General features: G+C 45.4%; 1 protein-coding gene across 5 annotated transcripts in view; it reads left to right on the top strand.

Annotated features, from left to right (window-relative positions):
* PDE8A (phosphodiesterase 8A) overlaps positions 1-24,230 on the top strand; it is a 160,885-nt gene that overhangs the window by 14,348 nt on the left and 122,307 nt on the right. For 2 of the 5 annotated variants that reach the window (XM_087745060.1, XM_087745061.1), the window contains exon 1: positions 16,805-18,460. The exons of 1 other annotated variant lie outside the window; for it this stretch is intronic. In XM_087745060.1, the coding sequence (XP_087601186.1) occupies positions 18,200-18,460 (261 nt within the window). In that variant the 5' untranslated portion in view covers positions 16,805-18,199. Of the gene's footprint in view, positions 1-11,336; positions 11,359-16,804; positions 18,461-24,230 lie in introns of those variants that run through there. 2 more of the 5 variants (XM_087745065.1, XM_087745062.1) reach the window with 2 other exon arrangements.

Here is a 24,230-nt window from a genome sequence, read left to right on the forward strand (position 1 = left end):
CTTTTTGTTTAAGTTACAACATATATTTCAAAAAACAATAATATGTCCAGACACTGATCATCTACTGTACGTAGCTCGAGTGCTTTCCTGTAGCCAGTACATCTGCCAGAGGCTACTTCTGGTTCATGTGAATGCTCTTTGGGGTTTCACTGTACTTTTTACTTCAATGATAAATTATTGTGGTTCCCAAAGGTTAATCATGAGTGCTCTGCAGAAGAGATGTCTTGTCCAGATAGTATGGTTTCCTTTTAATTGTCTTTTTGGATCTAGCTTTGTTCCTATACTATGGGATAACGGGCCAAAGGCAGCACCGTGCAGGCTGTGTTGATGAGAGTTGAACCGTGCTACAAAATTTTCCTTTTGATCCTTCTTTTTCTTCTAAACTCTCCCAACTCCTTTCTCCCCTTATATGGAAGCCCTTTGCCTTCTATCTCCTGTTTGGCATCAGTGCTTGATGGGCTGGATCAGGTCACAGTACTCGCCTGTCTGACAGAGACGGCATGGATATCCGAGAGGATGAGCTGACCTCCCCCGCAGCCGGTTATGCGAGGAGGGAGCCATGGGCCGCTGAATCAGGTTCCCAGCCCCAGCTAACGCACAGCGTCGTCTTCTCTTTGTAGGCAACACTGAATCTTCTTACAAATGTGTTAAATTTTGTGGTTACGTGAATCTGTTGTCTTTGTTGAGAGTTACAGTCAGTAACCTGTTGTACCAGTGCAGGAGCTATCGTCGTGTTCTAACATGTTCCCCTAACATACCAGGTGTTTACACAGAGGAGGCTTAAAATCTCTGTGTCAGGGTCCATCCACCCTGGCTAGCTAAGCCCACTTGTAAACTCATAGAACTCAATACTCATGAAACACACTTTAGAAGAGGACTAAATAGCCGCTTTAAGTGGGAAGAATTAGGGGGGGTTGATGGCTGTGGATGCCAGCCACCAGTTGCCTGACTGGCTGGTCGGGCAGTGGAAGGTTGGGGACCATCGCCCTGAGGGCTGTGCCCAGGGCAGTGCAGCGAGCCGTCCCAGGGCGTCGGAGAGCCGTGCTGGGCCCTCCCAGCCCCACTCTGTGCCAGAAGGGCAGGGAGCGCTCCAGCCGCATCCAGCCCGTCCATCAGGCCACAGCAGGCCTCAACCCTAGCAATTTTCCCCAAAGCACATCAGCAGGCGGCAGGCCTATGTTCTGTGGCTTGCAGCGGGCATTTGTGAGTGTCCCAAGATGCCTGCGTTTTGATGACTGTATCCCAAAGACACGCCTCTGGTGTTTTTCTGTGCCCACAAACAACATTTGCAAGACATCGCATAGAGGGCCAAAATCATCTCCAATGGCTTCAGTGGTGTTGCTTCTGATCCTAGAGCTCCTTGTCTGGGTACCAGCACCCAAGCACTCCAGGCGATTTGGCTGCAGATAGCTATAAGCAGGCCGGGAGAGAGCACGCCAGCACACCTCTGTGCCTGCTGCTCATCTCGCCAGAAGTGCTGCTCTCAAAGTCCTTCTTGAACAGGAATCCAGCTGTTATGCAGAAAATGCCAACAGTTCCGTGCTCAAACAAGAATTAGGAAGTCTTTTAAACCAGCAGAGTTAAGAAAATAGACAGAGATGAGAACTGTTTCCTCGTACAGCTGCGGGTTCTCGGAGCTTCCTCAAAAGTGTCATGTTATTCCCCATGTACAAGTCAGATACTGAGTAAACCCACTGCACAAGTCCTCCCTGGTGCACCAGCTCCTTTTTCTGCAGTGGTTTCCATTCGTAACTAAGCTGGGAGCCATTCCTGTCTGGGGGCAAACCTGCTACGCTAAATCCCATCTCTCTTCCTTTACTATTACTAGCATTTTCATGATAAATGGACCTTCAGAGAAGCACGATCTTAAACATGTATCAGAAAGTTGTTGTGTTTAAAGCCTATTAGATGATCATTAGACAGTTCAAGCCCATGGTTGACACCAAGCAGTTTTTCACTGGTGTTGACTGAGATGTGCTAACTCTAGGAGAGGCAGAGCTTAACTGCAGAATGATAGGTTATGTTAGAAGTACTTCAAAATTATGGAATTTTACTTGGCTATATTACCTATTTTAAATACACGATTTCCGAGAAACCACTGAAGTTTCAAAAAGTGGATACTGTGGTGAAGGGGGTCAGACTACAGCCTTACTTCCAGGCAATGACAAATACTTCCTAGGTGACTTAGGGCAACTCACTCAATTTATGTTTTCCCATCTGTAAGGAAATAGAATCATAAATCAACCAATATTTATGATGTGTTCCAGTATGTCTGTGATAGGGCCATATAACTTTAGATAGATGAAAGTTTGCTTCTATTTGCTGCTCAAGAGATAAAAGAAAGCAGTATAGCAACTGTTCTAGAAGAAATCCAAGGTTTCCATAATCTCTTCTGAAGTTCTTTTTTCACTGAAGCAGTTAACAAATCTTGGATGTAGTGTATTCTAATGTGCATAATTTAGCTAAACACTTCAGATTCTTTTAGTTATATGGCTCCCATCTGTCTGTTTTTGTTTTACTTTTTTTTTCCACTGCTGAGCTCCATAATTGTTCCTTTTAGCCACAGTCACCTAAGGTCAGGCTGTACCTTGCTAAGTAGCCGAACTGCAAACAAGGCTAGCTAAATCACGTGTCTCCAGCCCGTTCCTGTTATTAATCTTCCCAAGTTCTGGGCCTAGCACTTGGCAGAGCAACAAAAGTAAACTTTTTATCAGAAGTTCACATTCTCCTAAACTGGAGGATGAGCTGGGTAATTCCTGTCTTTTTTAAGGGCATAATAGGGGAGCTACCTCAGATTTGTTCTGATAATGCAGGGGGCACAGACAACTGTATTTTAAGACCAGTGTTTGTGCAATGTGAATTTAGTCTGATAAAATTCTGGTTCTGTTCCCAAAATGTCTTTCAGAGTGCTTTCATTAGTAAATATGCTGTCATTGTAACAAATATGATGCTGGCTTTAAACTGATGAGAAAATGGCCAAAGTACGTGCAGTTTATACTCTGACAGGAAGCTGCTCTGGGTATTTAGGTTTTGTCTGATACCTACAGCGCTACAAAGAATTTTTTTTTTTATTCCTCCTTCAGTCTCTGTCTAGCAGATTCCCTGCTTAATTTACTTTCTCTTTCCCTTAAAATTTTCACAGTCTTCATCTCTGCCTCAGTTCTTTGTCTGTTAAGTTCATTGCGTGGGAGCAGGCACAGCAAATTCAGAAAATCCAATTGGAAAGGTTGATATACTTTGTCCTCAGAGCCTCGGGGGAGCCCAGGTGCTGCCAGCACAACCCTGTGCGAATACAAGGATCTAACATAAAATGCTATGCTGGGATAAATGTGGGGTCAATCTGCCCTAATTAGGGCAGCTCAAATAGCAGCATCAGATAAATGCCTCAATGGGAATGTATAATTGTAATTCTTAATATGTTGATGTTATCAGTAGGTCACTATATTAAGATAATAAAAATGTTGTCATGTCACAAAATGGTGAGAAAAAAATTAAAAAACAGAAAACCAAAAAACAAGATAAAAGTAGAAATCCTAAAAAGAGAGAAAACCAGCAGCCCTCATCATTGTGTATATATATTCCTCATATAGGTCAATATTTAGGTACATGTGGGAAAGTGCTTACAAAATATTTTTGATAAATAGCCTAATATTTCTGCGACACGAGGTGAGGAGTTACTTGGCATGCTTTGGGATGGCTTGGTGTGTCCGTGCATCCCCACGAGTCACTGTGAGAGCGTGCAATCTATTTGGCTCGGTGCCAGAGTGGTACAGCCCCCCAGCTGGGTCTTGCTGTAATCGAGTGTTGGATATTAATTAGTGGCATCCACAGAAAGTCTAATATAAAGCAGAAACAATTAGTGTTTGCCAGAGAGGAAGGGCAATTCAAAGAATGCTTCTGCTGTGGGCTGGAGATCATAATGATGTCCACACACCTAAAGAGCAACATCTAAAGGCAGCCTGGTTGCTTAGAAATAGCTGAACTACATTATCATCTGCAATGACATTGAAGTATGATTTCCAAGGCTGTATCCCTACCAAATTGTCCTAAACAGTTCTGGGACATTTAGCACCTCCATCTCTTCCTCTAATGGGTAAAATTTTTAGAACTAACAGGAAGCTTTTAAAAATGTGGCTAATGCTGTGTTGAGTGTTGCAGCATCGTGCTAATGTACAAGAAACTGAACCTAAAGGCAGTGAGCAAAAGTGAAGGTAGCTAATCTAATGGACTTTTTCGTATTAATGAAAATGCAAAACTACAATAAACTGCCAAATACAGAAAAGCAAATCTGATTGAAGATTATCTCAGTTTGCCTAAGTGCCATGTCGTGACCATGATGGAGACCTTTAAGAGGGATTCTGGGTGCTGACCTCCCTGCACTGGAGATACGAAATCAGCAGGTATGAAAAAGCCTGCGTTTTCCTGGAAAACAATCTTGTGGTGAAAAAATGTCTCCTTCTGTTTGACCACCACTAAAAGCCTGTGACTGAGGCTTGAATCAACAAGCTATTGAGGGCTGCAGCGAGGTGATGCCATTGAGCTGTGAGCTCCTCCCATCGCAGCTGCCCACCCTGCCCAGGCTGCCCCGGCAGCCCTGGCCCTGCTGCAGGGCAGAGCCGGCTGTTTCACAGGGTCCTTTGTACCCCAGAGAGTTACCTTTTCATAGAATCATGGAATCATAGAATCATAGAATTGTTAAGGTTGGAAAAGACCATTAAGATCATCAAGTCCAACCATTAACCTATCGCTGCCAAGTCCACCACTAAACCATGTCCTCGAGCACCACATCTACCCGTCTTCTAAATACCTCCAGGGATGGAGACTCAACCACTTCCCTGGGCAGCCTGTTCCAGTGCCTGACCATCCTTTCGGTGAAGAACTTTTTCCTAATATCCAACCTAAACTTCCCCTAGCACAACTTGAGGCCGTTTCCTCTCGTCCTATCGCTTGTTACTAGGGAGAAGAGACCGACCCCCACCTCGCTACAACTTCCTTTCAGGTAGTTGTAGAGAGTGATAAGGTCTTCCCTCAGCCTCCTCTTCTCCAGGCTAAACAACCCCAGCCCTCTCAGTCGCTCCTTACAAGACTTGTGCTCTAGACCCTTCACCAACTTCGTTGCCCTTCTCTGGACACGCTCCAGCACCTCGATGTCCTTCTTGGAGTGAGGGGCCCAAAACTGAACACAGTACTCGAGGTGTGGCCTCACCAGTGCCGAGTACAGGGGCACTATCACCTCCCTGGTCCTGGTGGCCACACTATTCCTGATACAAGCCAGGATGCCATTGGCCTTCTTGGCCACCTGGGCACACTGCTGGCTCATGTTCAGGTGGCTGTCAACCAGCACCCCCAGGGCCTTTTCCACGGGGCAGCTCTCCAGCCACTCCTCCCCCAGCCCGTAGCGTTGCATGGGGTTGTTGTGACCCAAGTGCAGGACCCGACACTGAGCCTTGTTGAATCTCATACAGTTGGCCCCGGCCCAACGATCCAGCCTGTCCAGGTCCCTCTGTAGGGCCTTCCTACCCTCCAGCAGATCGACACTTCCACCCAGCTTGGTGTCATCTGCAAACTTACTGAGGGTGCACTCAATCCCCTCATCCAGATCATCGATAAAGATATTGAACAGGACTGGCCCCAACACTGAGCCCTGGGGAACACCACTCGTGACCGGCCGCCAACTGGATTTGACTCCATTCACCACCACTCTCTGGGCTCGGCTGTCCAGCCAGTTTTTAACCCAGCACAGAGTGCACTTATCCAAGCCGTGAGCAGCCAGCTTCTCCAGGAGAATGCTGTGGGAGACAGTGTCAAAGGCCTTACTAAAGTCCAAGTAGACAACATCCCCAGCCTTCCCCTCATCCACTAAGCAGGTCACCTTGTCACAGAAGGAGACCAGGTTAGTGAATCAGGACCTCCCTTTCATAAACCCATGCTGACTGGGCCTGATCCCCCAGTTGTCCCACACGTGCTGCGTAATGGCACTCAAGATGACCTGCTCCATGACCTTCCCCGGCACTGAGGTCAGGCTGACAGGCCTGTAGTTCCCCGGATCCTCCTTCCGACCCTTCTTGTAGAGGGGCGTCACATTTGCTAACTTCCAGTCATCTGGGACCTCCCCGTTTGACCAGGACTGCTGATAAATGATGGAGAGTGGCTTGGCAAGCTCCTCTGCCAGCTCCCTCAGTATCCTCGGGTGGATCCTGTCTGGCCCCATAGACTTGTGGGCATCCAGGTGGAGTAGCAGGTTGGTGACTGCCACCTCTTTGACAACTGGGGCTTCATTCTGCATCCTATCTCCATCTCCCAGCTCAGGGGCCTGAAAACCCCGAGGATGACCAGTCTGGCTATTAAAGACTGAGGCAAAGAAGGCATTAAGTACCTCGGCCTTCTCCTCGTCCTTCACGGCAATGTTTCCCTCTGCATCCAACAAAGGAGGGAGATTCTCCCTGGCCCTCCTTTTGTCACTGATATATTTGTAAAAACATTTTTTGTTACGTTTAATGGCGGTGGCCAGTTTAAGTTCTAGCTGGGCCTTTGCCTTTCTAATCTTCTCCCTGCATAACCTCACAACATCCTTTCAGTCCTCCTGCGTCACCTGCCCCTTCTTCCAAAGGTGGTAAGCTTGCCTTTTTTTCCTGAGTTCCAACCAAAGCTCTCTGTTTAGCCAGATGGTTTTGGTGATACTTCATTTCTCTCTTCCACAGTTTAAGGAAGAGACAACACAGCTTGCCAGCAACGGAATAAACAACGATGTGTTTTACAAAGCACAGGCAAACAAGGGATCTGCTCCCACTTACCTAAACCTGCATGTCAGTGATTTCTATCTGAGTGTCTAATGATGCAGGTAATTTGTACAGTGATGGATATCTCTAACTGTCACTAGAGGTTAGTGCCTTTTATCCATTCTTAAATGTGCAACAACTTGTGCTGCCAGTTGGGAGAAGTTTGCATTTCTCTGGTTTGTTTTGTAAAAACAGCATCCGCATGAAAGAAATTGATGTGTTTTACTTAACGTGTACACCTACAGTCTCTCTCCAAGCATAGCGCTTCCGAACAGTTCTTGTATACTAACTTTTTCCTGTTATTTAGCTTATAATATTAATAAAAACTTGAACGGAAAGGCTATGAGGGATGGAATTTGCTATATTGCTTCTTTTGTCTTTAATTTGTTTTTCTTTTTGATCATCTGTTACGTAATCAGTGGAATACCTTGCAGCTGGACGCATAGTTTCAGCTGTGAGATGCCTCCAGCTTTTTTTGGTAAATGAGCAAGCGGTTTAAAAATCAAAAGTGAAATACTGTTTGGGAATGGGGCCTGGTCCTGTATCCTCTCATTGCTGCTGATCCAAGGTAGGAGGAAAATCGGGACTGGGCTCCTGCCTAGACGCTAAATCGCGGGTGTAAGAGCCCTGTTATGTCTCTCCTCTCTCCATCTCCATGAGTCGTTTGGTAGAGAGCTGAATGGTGCCTTCCTTGGTCAGTGGCAGGTATGAGTTCAGGCTAATCTGTTGCTGGTTTTTGGGGAAACCTGCAGGAAAAGGCAAGTGTTTCCCAACGTCCCTCTCCAAGGGCTTCCTAGAAATCCCCTCTGAATGGGGGAGGGCGAGCTGGGGCAGAGGCCCCAGCAAGGTTTGCCCACCCATGCGTGATGCATGAGCTAGTCAGGGCACCGCGTGAAAAGGGAGCAAGTAAGGAGGCAACTCTGGGTGCAGTAAGTGGGGAATAACACCCCAGCTAGCCATAAACGAGTCTCTGGATCACCAGCAACAGCTGAGTACCGCACAGCTGTAATCGCTGCCTGCCTCTGTACAGCACAAGTGTGTATGCACACTCAACCTGCTGTGGCTAAGCTGAATTTAGACTGTTATCTCTTGCAGTGTTTTTCTTGAATACCTGTATTTCTCCCCAGTGGAAAACTGACTTTGCTGGGATTTGCTGTTCCTGCTGAGAACAAGCATGGCTGTGTTTGGAGAAAGCTTTTGTAGAGAGGTTATTTCAAGCATTTTAGTAAGCATCTTATGTAGTAGACATACATTCTTTTTCCTTCTCACTTTATCCCTCTCTCAAAAGGCCACGTGGCTTTTCCTGTGTGAATCTGTGAAATGGACAGTTACTATCTTAGTTTCCTTTTAAAAGGGTAATTGCTTTAGGTCAGATTTTTAAGTCCTCAGGACTCAGAGCTTTTGTTGAAAAAGTGGTTAGTTCTTTTGGTGCCCAAGACTGTCAAAAGGAAGATGTGATTTTTAGGTGTTTATACCAGCTGAGCAAGAGTGAAGCAGTCTGCAGGGGGGTCTGAAGAGATGTCACGTGCATGGGATGATCCTGACCTTCCCAAATGACTCTGACGCTTGCCTAATGAACTTCCAAGAGTGGAAGGAGATGAGCAAATCTTTAATTGTTTTGTCCAGATTGGTATACTTGTTGTGGCAGTGAATTTAAGAGTGATTTTCTGGCTTGGTTATTTTAATTCTTTATAAAGCTAATGTGTGAGCTGGTTTCCTCTGAAACTCCCCGAAACCAGAAGTGTAAACCAGATTAGGGCTGTGGGAAAAGGTGTGTTTAGCACTTGGAGCATGTGAGAGATAAGGGAAAGAGCGGCATTGCTCCCGGTCATCTGCAGCCACCGAAGTGTGAGGTCTCATTTCTGAAAAGGGGTAGGAAGTAGAGAACTGTGCCCTGGAGGTATATCAGGGAGACAAAGATGCCACCACAGCACATTGCAAGTGAGAGGAGGTTAAAAAGCCTCTGGACGGAGCATGAGGAGCCTGCTCACGTGGGCATAGTAACTGCAGACCCAGGAGTTCTTGCCAAGGTGGATATGAACCATGAGATCAGCCTCCCTCAGTTCGTCAGATCACCCCCCGACGCATCTGTTTGGAAGTCTCTCATGAGTTTAAAGGACATATTTTAAAACTATTTTTCAGCTCCATTCCCAACCATTTTGGTGAAAATTTTTTAATAGTGCTTGCTATTGTGACTGTGTTACAGAGCCTGTCAACCCCTGCAGCACCCAGCTGTGCTGGCTGTAACCATAATTCATAGAAACTGCCAAGTGCTGTTCTGCTTAATATGACAGATCCTTCCGTGATAGCAGCGCTACAGCCAGCCCTGGTGAGCGTGTTGGGAAGGATGGTGCCCATGTGGGTAAGATTTATGTTTGTTAGGGCTGTGGTGAGTGAGCCTGCAAGCGCTGCCTTCCCCTTTTCAAAAACTCAGAAGATTTATCTCCCTGACACATCCTGAGTCTGGCTGTCTCTCTTTTTTTTGAATAGTTATCCCCAGAAAACTTACATGGTCTTGTTTCTCCACCTGCCCTCAGTGTGGTTTCTCCTTATCTCTCCCCCAAGTTGTCCTCTCCTCTTGCAATTCTTGTGGTGTTTCTCTTCCTGCTGCTCAGCTGCATGTGCAGACAGCTGTGAAATGGACTTTACAAGACTCATGATCTACGAGCGCTGTGCCATGGCACCGCAGAGGTCGGATTCTTGTACATTCCTCCTTACAGCTGTCTGCACGCAGGGCTGCATGCAGGCAAGTGGCAGGGAAGGCAACTTCCCTGATGGGAGCTTACAGAAACAAGAATACAGTTTGAAAAATAGTGTGAATCATGAATGAAACATTACTCACAGAGCCGGATTGCAATGTAAGAACTGGATGTGAAGCGTTCCTGGAAAAAGGGGTACATTTGGAGAGACTAATAAATTGCACAACCATCTCTGGGTTATCTGTCTGATGGTAGGGTATGCTTCTCTTGGTTAATTAAGGGTTCAGCTTCTTGCATATGTAACGATACTGCCTTGCTCCACAGAAAGACCTAACATTTATTTAAAGGTATTGGTTTGGCCCAAGGAAAGGAAATGTACTTGAGAATACAGTTAACAGTTGTTAAGTATTCAGATGAAGTCCAGTTCCCTGTCTTATATTCAGACATGTTTGTAGGATGAATTTTTCAGATGTTTGAGTGATCTAGGAACATAAATCTCACAGCCAGCACATGGGTTTTTTTTATATTGTGAATATATAATAAATTACTGCTCAGTACGACCACGGATGATGGATCTGTTCCTTAAATAATAAATTCAACAACCATGAAAGCTGACTGTTTTGCAGGTGTACAGCCTGTCTTAAAGAGTGATTTTAGAGAGCTTTTCAGCTCCTGCTGCTGCCATATTGCAGGGATGAGTTTCTAGCTCTATTTTGTTGTTCTGTTTGCCACTCTCACTCCATCTGTCTCTGGGAGGGTTAAGGATGCTGGCCCAGGAAGGAAGGCTGCTGGCCACTAGCACTCCTGATTAACCAGGAGCAAGTAAGAAAGCGGCTGCTGGGCAGGAGGCAGTGGGGACCTGGGAGAGGGGAGATGGGGAGAGCGTCGTGGGGGGGGAAGTCTGTGGTTCTGAAAGCATGTCTTGAGTGAGTTTTCATGAGCTTGGACTGATCTTGTTAGCTGCTGGGGTAGGCTGAGAGAGACAAAGAGTTCATCCTTCTAGCTTTGATGACCAAAGAAGACTGATCTGCTGATGGAGGAGCCAGGTTGCTTGTTTCTTTTACTGATTTTCTTTTCTTTTCTCTTACTGTATCCAGGCAGGCCACAATGTGTTATAGGGTGTTAGGGCATCAGGACCCAATGTATGAGTCTGAAGGGTCCTGAGGCTGGGGTCACTCTTGGGCCAGGCCAGGGGCTGGCTAGCTAAGAGGGGGGATCCAGTATCCTTGGAAAGCAGAGGAACAACAGGCAGCAAGGCCTGTAGGGCGTAAGAATTGGGTATACCACTCCACCTAAGTGGGATCAGTTTTCTAGCAGAAGGACCAGTTCTCATCCTTGATTTAGTAAATCACAGGCTGAAAGGGTTGCATACTAAATGAATGTAAGTTAGCTTAAAAATACTTAGGAAGAGAGAAGGGAAAATTCTCCAAGAGGGGAACAGCTAATTCTCTATGGTCACAGCTGGCTGCATGGCACTGTGTATCCATACAGATAATCCTGCTTGTGAAGCACAGGATAATTATAGGGGAGTGGGTGGGGACGACAGTGCTTTGTTCCTCCCTTCCCCACAAATTTTTGGCTGACTGGAGGCAGGCCAGGCGGTGGGAGCTGGTGGAGGCTGCTTTGGCAGCAGCAGCAGCTCACAGAGCACTCCTCCTCCCCCTGAGCTCTGGGGTTGGCACTGCCGGCGCAGCTGGGTGTTACAGTGCAGCCTCCTGCATCCCGCCAGTGCTGCATTCCCTGGGCTGTGCAGGGCTCCCAGGCTCAGGGATTGGAAAGACAAGGCTTAGATGATCGTCTCCTCTAGGTGGTGAGGACTTGGACACTTGGGAAGAGAGGACTGTGAGGGAGAGGAAAACCTGTGAGACCTTAAGATAGTGGTAAGAGTTCTGTAATCTGCTCTGGCCCCAAATCGGTCCAGGGATCTATACTCGTGGTGCCTAGAGAGATCAGCAATGCTGTGGGTGCCAGTCTCAGCTGCCCCCAGATCCAGAGTCAGCTTCCTTTAGGGCAGAGGAGATTCAGGGAGACTGTACTTTCACCCTTTTCCCTTGCTCTGCTGAAGTTAGGCTTCACCTAAGCCTGCTGTAAGCCAGTAGCATCAGGAGCCCCATGCCCAGTCATTAAAGCTGGGCGGCAGAGAGATCTGGTCACCTTCCCTCTGCATCTGCTATGCAAGTAGGTGCTGCTCTTGGGTGCTTTGGGGAGAGCCTACAAAAAAACAAGTAGAGAGGGTAAAATGCTGGAGGATACTTGAGAAGTGTTGGGCAGACGGACAGTTGTGAAGCCAGAAAAAATGGGGGGCTTTTGTGGGAGATTTAAGGGGGCTGACTGAGCTTTTGGGAGATCATAGAGGTGAGAATTGCTTTGGGGCTGGGCAAAGGATTTTGATCTAATGGGGGGGAAATGGCAAGAGAAAGCAGGTGACAAAAGGGGTACTTAGAGGAGGAAACAAAAGGATCTGAGGTAGGAAGAAGCAGGAGAGACTAAGAAATACGAGAAAGGGAGACAAATCTTTAGGATAGGATGGGGCTAGGAAAGAGACTTCCACGTTGTGGGACAGCAAAGAGGGTAATCAAAGTGGAAAGAAGGTACAGTGGGGAAGGGGGGGTACATGTTTCTTCCAGAATCAGTGTGTCTATCCTGCTGATCACTGAAGAGCAGCGAGTGTGATGTATAAACTACAGCTGCAAAAGCCATTTTGACACCAGTTACAACAATGAAGCTTGTACATACATGAAGTATCTTAGCTTTAGACTTGGATGTCTCCGGTGCTAGAGTTGAAAAAGTTGCTGACTTAGACTGTCTTGAAGGCCCTGATTTCCAAGTGGTACAGGCAACTGTCTGTGTTCTGCAATCGCAATTATGCAACGACAGCAAGCCAGACAGCCCGCCAGGCCTTCAGAGCAGCGCTTCTGTCGATTGCTTTGGGGTTTTTCAGGACATCAGGAAAGTGATGCAGAAAACAAACCCATTGTACTTCTGTACATTCCAGGAGCTGGGGATGATCTGTCTCAGGACAAATTTTACACTTTTCTTGCATCATCTGAAAATGTCCAGTTCCAGGATACCTGTCACTTCTACACAAGCAAGCAGAAGTACCCTGGCCTGCTCATGGCGTGTAATGCTGATACTAACTTGCAGCTAAGGCAGAATATGGTCCCTGTTTTCTCTTCTAGAATATCTTGGGGCTGGAGAGACGAGCTCTGTCACAGCTTGAATGTGTCAGTAGTTAGCAGTGTAGAGTCCATTCAGCTGTTTGTGTCCTGGCACGTGTTCCACAGTTCCACCTCCTCCTCCCCACTGCCTCCTTCGCTGGCCTAGAGACCAGCAGGATTGCCTAACTTTTCAGAAAGCCAGAAGACACAGTTGGAACGTACTGCTGACTTGGGGAGAGAAGCAATTAAAACCACATATAGTAATCTTATATCAAGATTGCTGCCCTGTGCTTGCAAGAGTGCAGCCACGCTTGCTCTGCCATCACTGAACAAACAGTTTTTTCAAAGCACACTGACATTTGTTGTTCCTGCAGGTGTTAGTCCATCATTTCTTCGGCATAATTCTACCCGTCAGTGTCTTGGGCACTGAAATATTATCAGAACGGGGTTTTGGCACCAAACTTTTTCTCTGGGCTTTCGTATGCATTTTTGTGTAATTGGACAGGAGTGAATTGTCCCAGTGCTCATGCACGAACTCTTATAATGTGCAATGGGAAATGGTCAAGGGCTGTGTAAAATGGATGCATACTGCTGATACATTGAGGGGAAGTTCTTTTGCTCGTGGAAATTTGGGGGGAGATCTGGGAGTCAGTGTGTCAAAAAATGCAGGATCCAATACAATTTGTTCATGAGATGGATGGGGAAGTGGCTAAATACTGTAATTTTCAATCCCTTTTAAATTTTAAGCTTATGTATTTGTTCTCTACTTTGATCTTCCACAGCACCCACTTGTCTGCAGACGAAGCTGATAACAATCATTTCAAGCTCTTTCCTAGCCTTCTTTCTTATTCTGCAGTCCTGAATGAAATTCAACCTTATTCTCCATAAATAACCTTTCTCATTCCCCAGCTGTCTCCTAGAGCTAGTTCTCTTCTGACCTCTTGCTTACTGACTCTGTACTGACCTTGCACTTCCCCCACATCCCTAATCTGCCAGCATCTACGCTCCTATTCTTCCTCTGCTCTTTTGCACTGTTTCTTTTTTTTTTTTGAAGAATAGGGCCCACCATTTCCTGAGCTGCACTTCAGCAAATAAGCTTGAACAAGCCCCTTTATCCACAGAGCTCATATAGCGTGGGGACAAATGACTACCATTGGCAATGATTTTGATGTCTTCATCCCTTCTCCCTGATTCTAGGCGGTGGGTAAATCTCTACTTTCAGCTGTATTTTTCTGTTGGCAATAAAAACTAGCACCAATGTTTTCAAATTGAAGAGAAACAAGCCAATGCCTGTGCCAGTGTCATGTTCAAATAGAAATTTTTGTCTTTAGCTGGATTTTCATCAGTGTAGCAATGACTCTAGTGATTTCTCAGTGGCTTTTATTAGACTACTAGGGGATCATTCAGGCATTTTGTGCTCACCTCGTCCTCCCATTTGAGGCAGTGTGGATTCTCATCTGAAAAACCTGCAAATGGAGGCTTATTTTTTTTTGTTTGAAGTTAGGCTGTAGATTGAAATAATCGGAAATAATCTGCCTAGGGTTAGTGTGGAAAAACTTTTGAAAAAGGACAAAGAGGTCATGCCTGTCATATCTGTGTGTACGCTTTGTTGTTTTGTCATGCTATTATTATATAACATTGAACGAAGCATTTCCCGTCCCCTCCCCCCCCAGTATTTGTTTGTCATTTGGGTAAACTGAAGTATTGGTTGAATGGGAATTTGTTTGCCTCCAAAATGGAAAGCAGAGATGTTTTTAATATTGATATTTTTTGAAATGACACCACGAAATCTACATTTCATCTTTGAGTAGCTGCAAATCAAACCCATTTATTTTACAAAGTAGAAAGCTTAACTCTAGGTGTCAGCACTGCAAACCGAATGTGGAGCTCTGAAAATGAAGTTTTGCTGTCTCTGACTCCTCCAGTGCCACCAGAAATAAAGTGCAATAGCAGTTTTGCTGACAGATCCATTAAGGCTGAAGAGGAGAGCCCACACTTGTGGTTAATGGCACAAGTAGGAATTGCAGCATTCTCTTCTTACACAGCCTCTTTCTAGCTGCACTTAAGTGTGTTCTTATTAATGGGATCTAGTAAATAATGTTTAACATAAAAGAAAGAATAAGGACAAGATCCCTCTCCAAACAGTGCCCACTGTTCAAAGCAGGTATGTTAAGCCTTTCCCTTCATTTGTTGTTAAGTGCTTATCTTAAGTGGGCATGCAAAGTGGTGAGGGAGCACCGGAAGCCCCTGTCTTTTTCTGGTTCTAACAGGCTGTATAGATCAGCTAAATTAATGGGGTGGATGAAGTTTGTGTGACTATTGCTTATACTTGAAACTGCACAGTAGCAGAGAGGTGGGGGAAGGAAAGACTTGATTTTCCAGCCTTTAGCCCTAGCAATTACGAGAAGTAAATAAAAGCATTTTGACAGTGCAAGTGCTGTGGTTATCCTGAAAAACCACATTTCTCAAAAGCACTGACTTTTGGCTTTGCATCTCCCAACCTTATAAGGTGCTCTGCTCTGCGTCAAGTGATGCTGTTATGTATATGAATGAAGAGCTTCTTTTTGCCATTTTTGCTGTCGTAGTCATCACCTGTCTGCACGTTTTGCTTTTAATTACTACCTGATGTCATTTGTCACGTAGCTGAGGTACTGTTCAAAGGCTGACTGTTCTGAATGCACAGAAGGGCTCGTGCTGAATTGGCTTCTTCTGAAACAGTGTGATTCTGACAGGGGAGCACAGAAGCATTCATGATACGACTCTGGAGTAATTTAAATAGTTTCTCTTGTGATACATCACTTTCTCACATCAGATGCTGGAGCTTATTGACAAAAGTCATGTCTCTGATATTTGATTTTATCCGTGCTCCTAAATCTAAAGTTTGATCTGGCCTTCCCTAAACCGCTCTTGCCTCTGAGCGGTTCCGGGCAGTACCTCGGAGAAGCACCTCTGCGAGTCATCGAGAGTAAAGATTGGCAGAGCTACAAGTGACAGAGTGAGGAAAGTGAAAGGCACGTGTAGAACACGAACAGGGCTCTTACAAGCCCATGGGGTTGTGTGTGGTCTGTGGTAGAGTAGGGTGTCGTACCTCTGTTGTCGAACCTGAGCTGCACTTGAGCTGGTACTTCTGAAACACGTATTGTCTGTAGCAGTAACGTGTCTTGCTCTCTGTAGCAGTAATGTGTCTTGCACTGGGCATGGCGTTTTAAAGGGCTTTAAATACTCTTTCTTGAAGTATGTACAGACATCTAGTCTCGCAACACATCTATATGATACGGAAGTATAGTTACTTCCACATGATATCGAAACAGAATAAGTTTATTTTACATACATATTGCAGAAAAAGTCTGTCTGTGGTTCATTTTCCAAGCCCTAGGGTCTGGCTATACACATATAGCACCATCTTCCCTTTTCACAGTCTTTGCTTTCAAAAACATTTTTGAGGAAATTGGCAGGGCCAGAGCTGAAGAGGAAGATGATGGGAGACAGCAACAACAGAGTCCGGGCTCTGGCTGTTTTCCGGTTCCTGAAGAACGGAACCCAGTGTCCTTGCAGGACGGCAACGCGCTGGCTTTCCTAGGCTGGCTGGGGTTACCCTCCGTACTGAGCATCTGCAGGGCGCCCGAGCTTCTGGTCCTGACGAACGGCGCTGGGTTAAGAATTCTGCTGGTGCACGTTGCTGTTGTTGGCTTCTTGTGGTGTGGATTTTTTTTTTTTTTTTTAGTAAGAAGCTAACCGGACCTGAGATGGTTGTAGCCAACGTAGAAGCGCCCCCGGCTCGGTGTGCCGCGGCCGGAGGGCCCCAGCTCTGCCCTCTGCCCGGCGGGACGGGACGGGACGGGACGGGACGGGACGGCGCCTCCCGCCCCCCCTCGCGGCAGGTGACGCCGCCAAGGGCGGCCGCGCGCGGCACGCACCGCGCCGGGCGCACGCGGAGCGGCGGTTTGAAGTTGGCTCGCTCGGGCGGCGCGGCGGCGCGGCGCGCCATTGGCCCTCGGCGGCTGATTTGCATTGACGCCAGCGCGGGCCGGAGGTCAGCGCCGGCGGGTGCTTTTATTGGCTCCGCCGCTGTCAAGCGCCGGGGCAGCGCTGGCGGGGGAAGGGCGGGCGGGGCGGGCGGGGGCGGGGGCTGGGGCCGGGGCCGCCGCCGCCGCGGCCGCCGAGGAACATCAATAATAACAAGGCGGGCGCAGAGCGAGGGAAGGCGGCTGCGAGGAGAGAGGCATTTCCCCTGCTGCAAGGGACGCGGACACCACGGCCCTGGGAATTAGAGCTCTCGCCGCTGCAACCCTTTCCGCCGGGATGGGACGCTAGGATCGTTTCCTTCTACTTCTCGCTCTTTTTAATTTTTTTCCCTTTTTTTTTTTTAAATTTTTTTTTTTTCCTCGCCGTTTCGCATCATTTCTCTGACCAAAAAAATCCCCCCAACATGGAGGCCCTTTGATGCCTCCGCCAGCGGAGCCGGCTCCTCCCGCGGCTCTGGGAAGCCCTCCGGGCCGTGCCCCCGCTCTCCGCTCGGCCCGGGCGCTGAGGGGGGCTCCCCGCGGCCCGGCCCGCTCCGGTCCCGCCGCGCCGAGCCGGGAGCCCGCGCCCCGCCGGGCGGGATGCCGCTGCGGCGGCCAGAAAGCCCCGCTGCCGCCTGACGGGGGGCTCTTCCTTCCGACGACGGGAACCTGCCTGTCAGCCCCGCGGCGGCCGCCCGCCACCGAGGCGGCGGGGGACATGCCCAGCGCGGCGTGAGGGGCGCAGCCGGCTCCTCGGGGCGGCGGGGCAATCTTCGATTATTGTTATTATTAATATTGTATTTTTTTTTTTAATTATTTATTTCGGCCCCAAAGCACACCCCAAAGCACACCCCCGGCACAGCGCAGGGCAGCGCCGAGCGGGACGGCGAGGAGTAAGCGCTGCTTGGCGGGGAGCGCGGAAGACGAGGTGGGGAGCGGCCTCCCCGGCCCCGGCCCGTACCCGGGTTAATCGGTAACGCTGTGCAAACCCAGGTGGAAAATGCGCCGTGCTCCGGACTAGGAGGGAGGAGATGGTGCAGTGCCCCCGGCCGCTCTGAGCGCCTGGCCGAGAAGACGCTGGGGTGTGTGTGCGTGTGGTTTGGGGCTCGGGGGCTTTTTGTTACTGCTTTTGCCTTTTTTCCCCCCTTCCTTTTTCTTTTTTCCTTTTTTTTTTTTTTTTTTTTTTTGCTTTTCCCCAGAAGGAGAGGAAACCCTACCAAGATTCTCAGATGGCTTAGAAAAATTAATAATAATCTGTGAAAATATGAAGTCGACCAGTTCTTGATTTCCCCCCTTCCCTCCCTTCCAGCTCCCCAGCCCACTGCTGAGATTGAGATAAAAGGACCCGTTTCCTGGAGGACGAGAACAGACACGTTTCTGGTGGTGTAGAAGGGACCGATGGCAATGCTTCAGAGTGTAGCGGAGACGCAGGAAAGAGATTCAACCTGTTAACAAAAAAATTAAGCAGGGGGAAAATACCAACGGGAAGGAAAAGGATATATATATACACATATATATATATATACAATTTAGAAGTATTGCCCACGTGGCCACAAAGCATGGGCTGTGCTCCAAGCATCCACATCTCTGACAGCAGAGTGGTCTATCACAGTAGCAAAGAGTCTGAGGAGTGCAATTCCCCTCACCAGACCAACACAACCATGTCTCAACAGCAGCAAGGCAACCCCGTCCCAGGATTATTCATTAAATCCTCCAACACATCCACTTATAAGGTGAGGACTAATTCCTCTAAGAAAGACAAGAGGGAGAACAGCCAGAGCATGGAGGCAGAGACCCAGACCAGCAGATCCAGTGTTAAGGTAAAAAGGGTGCTAAACATAAGCACTGTTTCTCTCAGAACAGGAGCTGGCTGTAGCGGTTTAACCCAAGGAGTCTCCCTGCCGAAGGGATACCTTGCGGGGGAGCTTTTCCTGGCTTGAGCTATTACTTTCGTTTATAAACTAATCAGTCTCATGAAACGACTTTACAGATGTACCCAAGCCTCTTTCTTCATTCCACAAAATGAGTTTTCCTAATGCGGGGAAGGAGAGCGGTGTAATTGTCCTCGTCAGTCGCTAGAGCCAGGGGCGCGGGTCTCGCTTCTGAATGCGGAGGGCCCGTCCGTCCATCCATGGTGGGACTCTGCCGTGCATGGGAGCCGCGCTGCCACCGACTCCTGTGTTTTACATGTTTGTTTGTGCTGGGTCATCCAGTGTTGCTGTTTGCGCTTGTCTTGTTTGGAAGCAAAGGCAAATCGCAGTCTGAAGCGATCTGCTAGCTGGGCTGATCAATTTGCATACCTCTTCCATTCAGAAAGTTGAAAGGAGAGCGACAGCGGTTTTTGCTCTGGGTACTGATTTACATTAACAACTTGTTGACCTTGTCTGTTGCTGCAAATAGGGTATTTTTTGGAGGTTTTTTTGCATGTGTGTTAGCGTGCATACTTTTGTGTAGAGATACAACGTAAGGCTGTATGAAGTCGACAGACAGATACTGAAAAAAAATTGTAACTTGTGTTTTTTTTCTTTTAAAGTGAGAGATTTAGTGGTGCGGAGTGCTTGCTTGTCTGTTTACCTTCTATTGATGGCCTGTTTGTTTATGGGTTGTACTTTAGTTCCTAATGCTATAAGTTTTGATTATTTCATATCTTTGCTTTTTGGGGGGGGAACAATCTCTATTTCGTAAAAATAAGTAATTGCAAATATGAAAAAAAATCAAACTGTAGCAGCCCAGGGGATATTATATAACATGGCTGATCTGCTCTGGGTTACCATGATAAGAACTGAGATACACATGCCGTAAATACAAGATACAGGCTTGAGATGCAGGCAAGAACTATCTAAATGTCAAGTGTTTTGCAGACTCGCAGAAACTCTAATGATGTGTAGTTTTCTTACGATTTTTACGTGCTCATTAAGACAGCTTCTAGAGTATTGACCTGGAATAATTTTCTTCAGTACTGTGATTTTCTTCAATTGTTTTCCTCCAGATATAGTCATCTCGGTTCATAGGAGTTCAAAAAAAGTCTAGAAAATGAGAAGACACTTTGTAAGTAGTGAGTTGGAGGAGGAATTAACTATACCTAAGGCAGAACATGAAGCTGAATGGTGTTATACTAAACTAAGTTTTTGTGTTAATAACGCTGTACAGGAAACTGAACTTTACGGCCCTTTTCACACACGATAGACATGCTTATGGCATATTTAACACGGTAACTACAGTTAGGAAGCTTAAGTTGTCATCAGAATCCTGACAATTGTTTTGCTGGCTGAATTTTTAAGTGTGATTATAATTGCACATTACAAAATCTAAACAAAAAGTATTCTTAAAATTTATATTCTGTGAATTTGTCTTCTGTGTGCTTGCTTATGGGGAAAAAAACAACTCAAAAACCTGTTTCCAGAAGAATGCATGGGAAGTAGTTTTGTTAAATTTTGTTGTTTCATTTCAAGAACTTTGTAAAAATTCTTGTTACTGGGTTTGGATAATTCAGCCAGATGCTATACGATTGATGTTGGGTCATATGCATACTGTAATCTCATTGGCAGCCATTCTGATTTTTATCACTCAGTCATATTTTCTGCCCTTGTCATCACTCTAAGCACATTGCTGTGAAATGATGAGTTTTGAGAAATGAGAATGGAATTCTGTTTGTGATCAGCTGAATACAAAATCTGCTGGACACATCACATCTGCATGATTTTAATGTGCAAAATCCTATAATACTCTTTAGAGCTATAAAGCAGCATGGTATTTCATTCTCTGCTTTTATCATTAGTGTGTATAGTATGATCAGATTTACAGTTCTTAGTGTGCTAGATAACTGTGTTGTCTCGGAGACTGTGCTGGAGAGAGGGCTATGCCATTACTGGAGAGCAGTTTTCACAGTACAGTGAAGTTGTTTGGAAAGAAACAAAGTGTGAGAACATTGAAGATAAGGGACAGGAGCCTGAAATCCCTGAAGCCAAAAGGAGCGTTGGGCAGGATGTTATGCTATTTTCGAGTTAAAAGGATTTTTGATTTGAGGAAGAACTGTAAGAATTAGGGTGCTACTAGGAACTATTGCTGTTCTTCAGAGTGCGTAGTACACCCTTTATGGCCCCTGGGATACCCTCACATGAACAGAAGAAGATGCTGCAAACCTTTTGTGCTTTGGCCAGTGGTGGTGTCACCAGAATTTGTGTGAATAGCCAGTAACCTGCCTGAATGGCATTTTCACTTGGTTTCAGGGCACTTTAATTGAAATTAATTAACATTCTTTTGTTGTGTATGCACAGATTAAAGCCAAGAAGGTCCTATGTGAGAGCTAAGAAGAAAACCTGGCCCATGTGTAAATCTCATATTTTCACTTCGGCTGGCATTAGCATTAAGTTTATTAAAATATGTATAATAGGTAATGCAGTAACTTGCGTTGAATCAGTTTGTTAGCTATAGTGCACAGTTTTCAAGTCAGAAAGTGTCCTAAAAAGAAATAACCCATGCTAACTGTAAAATGGCATTATCTATATTGCTAATTAGCCCCCAGACTTATTCTGGCTTTACATTTATGTCTTATTATATCTTTCTTCTGGTCAAATAGCAGAGGGTCATTTTCTGGATGTGTGGTGTGAGCATAGTATATTTTGCGAATTGCATCAATTTACAAACTGTAGCTAAAAAAAGTTAACTTGTTCTTTCCTAATATGGAAAAACTTAAGTTTATCCATAGCAAATTTGCAGAGCAGTGCTGAAAGTCTGTGTGTGCAGAGATAAATGCCATAATACCTATTTCTGGTATATATGAGAAATGGGGGAGCCCTTTGAATACATTACATTTGGTCATGGCACTTGTATCTCCCTCCTTAATTAGTAATTTTATACGTGGCTTTAATTTGAAAATTTTTGAGCAACTTGGAATCCGAGTGCCATATCTAAAAAGGGAACCAGCCATGAAAACCCTTCCCTTAATTTTCAATGTATCAACTCCACAGCTTAAACTCTACTTTTCCCAGTGAAAGATGAGCAAGACTTAGATGCGGTAACAGTGACTGAGGTTTGATTATCCAGTGCTACGCTAATATCAAATGACACCTAGTACTGTTGCAAAGGAAAGTTTTCCTGTTTTTTTTTTTTTTTAAGCTCTAAAAATCTCAAGAAAGTGGACTCAGAATCGTCATAGTCTGTCTTTTGCATATATATTAGTTATCATTTTCTTCTTCAGACATTTGTGTTGTTGAATTTGTGGTAAAGGTACTTGGCTTTATAGAAACCTGCTTAAACACCTTTAGAATAATACCTCTGTTTAATCTATAGCATAAGTGGAGTAAATGCTGGAGTGGTGTAAGGACTTCATGGGCATTTATTTAAAATTTAATTGGGTATTCATAAGCGTATGCTGTTCCAGCATCATGTGTATGTGTCACTTTTCTATAGTGCACTAATATACACTGTAGCACATACATTGCACTTTTATTTTGCCCTGTCATCCTTTTACGTATGTGAGATTTCCTTCCTCTTCTCTTGTGTAACTCTCCCTGTCATGTATATTTAACACAGAAATATGTGCGTTTGGGTGCAAGGGGATCAGAGAGTAAATCCAAACTTCCTTTATTTTAAATTAAAAGTAGTCCTAAACCAGCAGGGCTAAATGTGAAATAGCCTTTTGATTTATCAGCTGATGTGGGACAGCCAGTTTAAATCCATGGCCCTACAGCCAGTAAGTTTTCTTCATTCAAACCCTGTGAAATTGCCTGAGAATTTTGCAGTCGCTGCAAACCAATGGTTGCATAATTCTGCATATAGGAGGCTGTATGCTATATTGTACCTGCAGTGCTGAAGTGGATCTCGTTTCAGCCTTTAACAGCACATTATTTAGTCCATTAAGCCGTCTGCTCTTTTCCTGTCTGTCTGGTAATTCCTTTCCCTTGGAACACACGAGCTCTCTCTCCCTTTGAAACTCCCACACGTACTGTCCATGCTTCCACTGAGGCCATCCACTCTCTCTTGATTCCTCCCTGTTCCCACTGAAACTGTCCTCAATCATTTCCCCGACAAACCTCCCATCACCATTTCCCTCCCACTTCCACTGACGTCAGCCCTCCTGTACAGAGGTCCTTGCTCCCACTGAGAGGATCCTTCCCACGCTGAGATACACTAACTTTTCTCAATCTTTACGGCTCCAGACTTTCAGGCTGATGCTTTTTATGCTGTTGTTGCAAGGCATCAACCCTTTTCTCCAGAGGGTGGGAGTCTAATTTTTAAATGGTATGAAGTGACCTGGTGTAGTAACCTGTGAACTAGGTTCATATTTAAGTCTATTTTTTATCTTTACCTTTTAATTTCCTGTTGTTTGTAATGTAAACTGGAAAAAAACAAACTGTTAATCACTCACAGTATATAGATCACTACACTACTAAGCATAACTTGTGTTTTCAATTTTTAAAGCATTATTATTGGTACCTCTCCTGGTCACGCAAACCAACTCATGCAAAATGTGTCACTGCGTCTGAGGGCAATTTCTTGTGTGACTGAGATAAGTGAAGTTAGGCCCTGAATTTTTGGAGTACTTACTGTTGGTAAACACTTCACCAAAACTCCTTTCAGCTGTAAATTCATCTGCCAGACATGAAACACTGACTTCTCTCTGCCCTTTGTGTTGTTCTTCGCTGCCCCTGGTCTGAGCTTGCTTTCTTTCTCTTCCCTGGCCATTTTAGGTAGTTAATTTCTAAGCTTTTCCTTTTCTGCCACCTGAATGTGTCAATAGAGGAAGTATTAAAAACAAGCCTTTATTTCTACAGTTCTAGGTATTTATCTTACTGTGTTGTACCCTTTGTATTCTTAATTGTATGGCTCAGATTGAAGTGTAAGTACATCCACAGTGAGAAATTTTCTAGTTGTAGAATGTGCTTATAAGCCAGGGAGAAGAACGGGAGGTGATATACTTACTAGTTCTCCCTCCCTTGCTACCATTCCCAATATTACATGTGGTGTGAAATTCCAGTGCAATGTACCAGTATTGCCTTGCTATTTAAGGTGCCAGCAATTCAGATTTTACATCCAAAATGCTAAGTCTAAATACAAATTAAAGATATGATATGGCAAAATGGTTACACCCACTTGCAGATACTTCAGGTTCAATGAATTTTAGATTAGAAGATGCCTACAATCTGTGTGAATATGAAGAATGTCTCATTAAGAAAGTTACTCATAGTTCATTTGAAACTTTGAAAAAATACTGTTTGGAAACTGTTTTGCTTCCCATATTGCATGCTTTATTATCTGTTCCTCATGTTCAAGTAAATATCTATGTCAAGAAATGAGAAGTATTTGAATGAGAATTATTTTTAACATCCATTGAAATTGTTATATCCAACAGTTGCCACTACCAACAGTGATAAATTGCTGTTTTACTTTATGAACTTTTGTTCACCTCTCTTGGCTATCACCTTGAGAAGGGACTCCAGAATTGGGTTTCTTGAACAGTAGTAACAATACACTGAAAATACTCCACTTTTTGAGCGCTTGGAATGCCAACTGACTTTCAAAGGAGTCCTCAAAGAGGAAATAAATGTTTAGAGATATGGACAGCCAAACCTCTTACTAGCTTTCAGT

This window comes from Nipponia nippon, unplaced genomic scaffold, assembly GCF_047370975.1.
Source record: "Nipponia nippon isolate SJK-2023a ecotype South Korea unplaced genomic scaffold, ASM4737097v1 scaffold_9, whole genome shotgun sequence".
Taxonomy (NCBI): Eukaryota; Metazoa; Chordata; class Aves; order Pelecaniformes; family Threskiornithidae; genus Nipponia; species Nipponia nippon.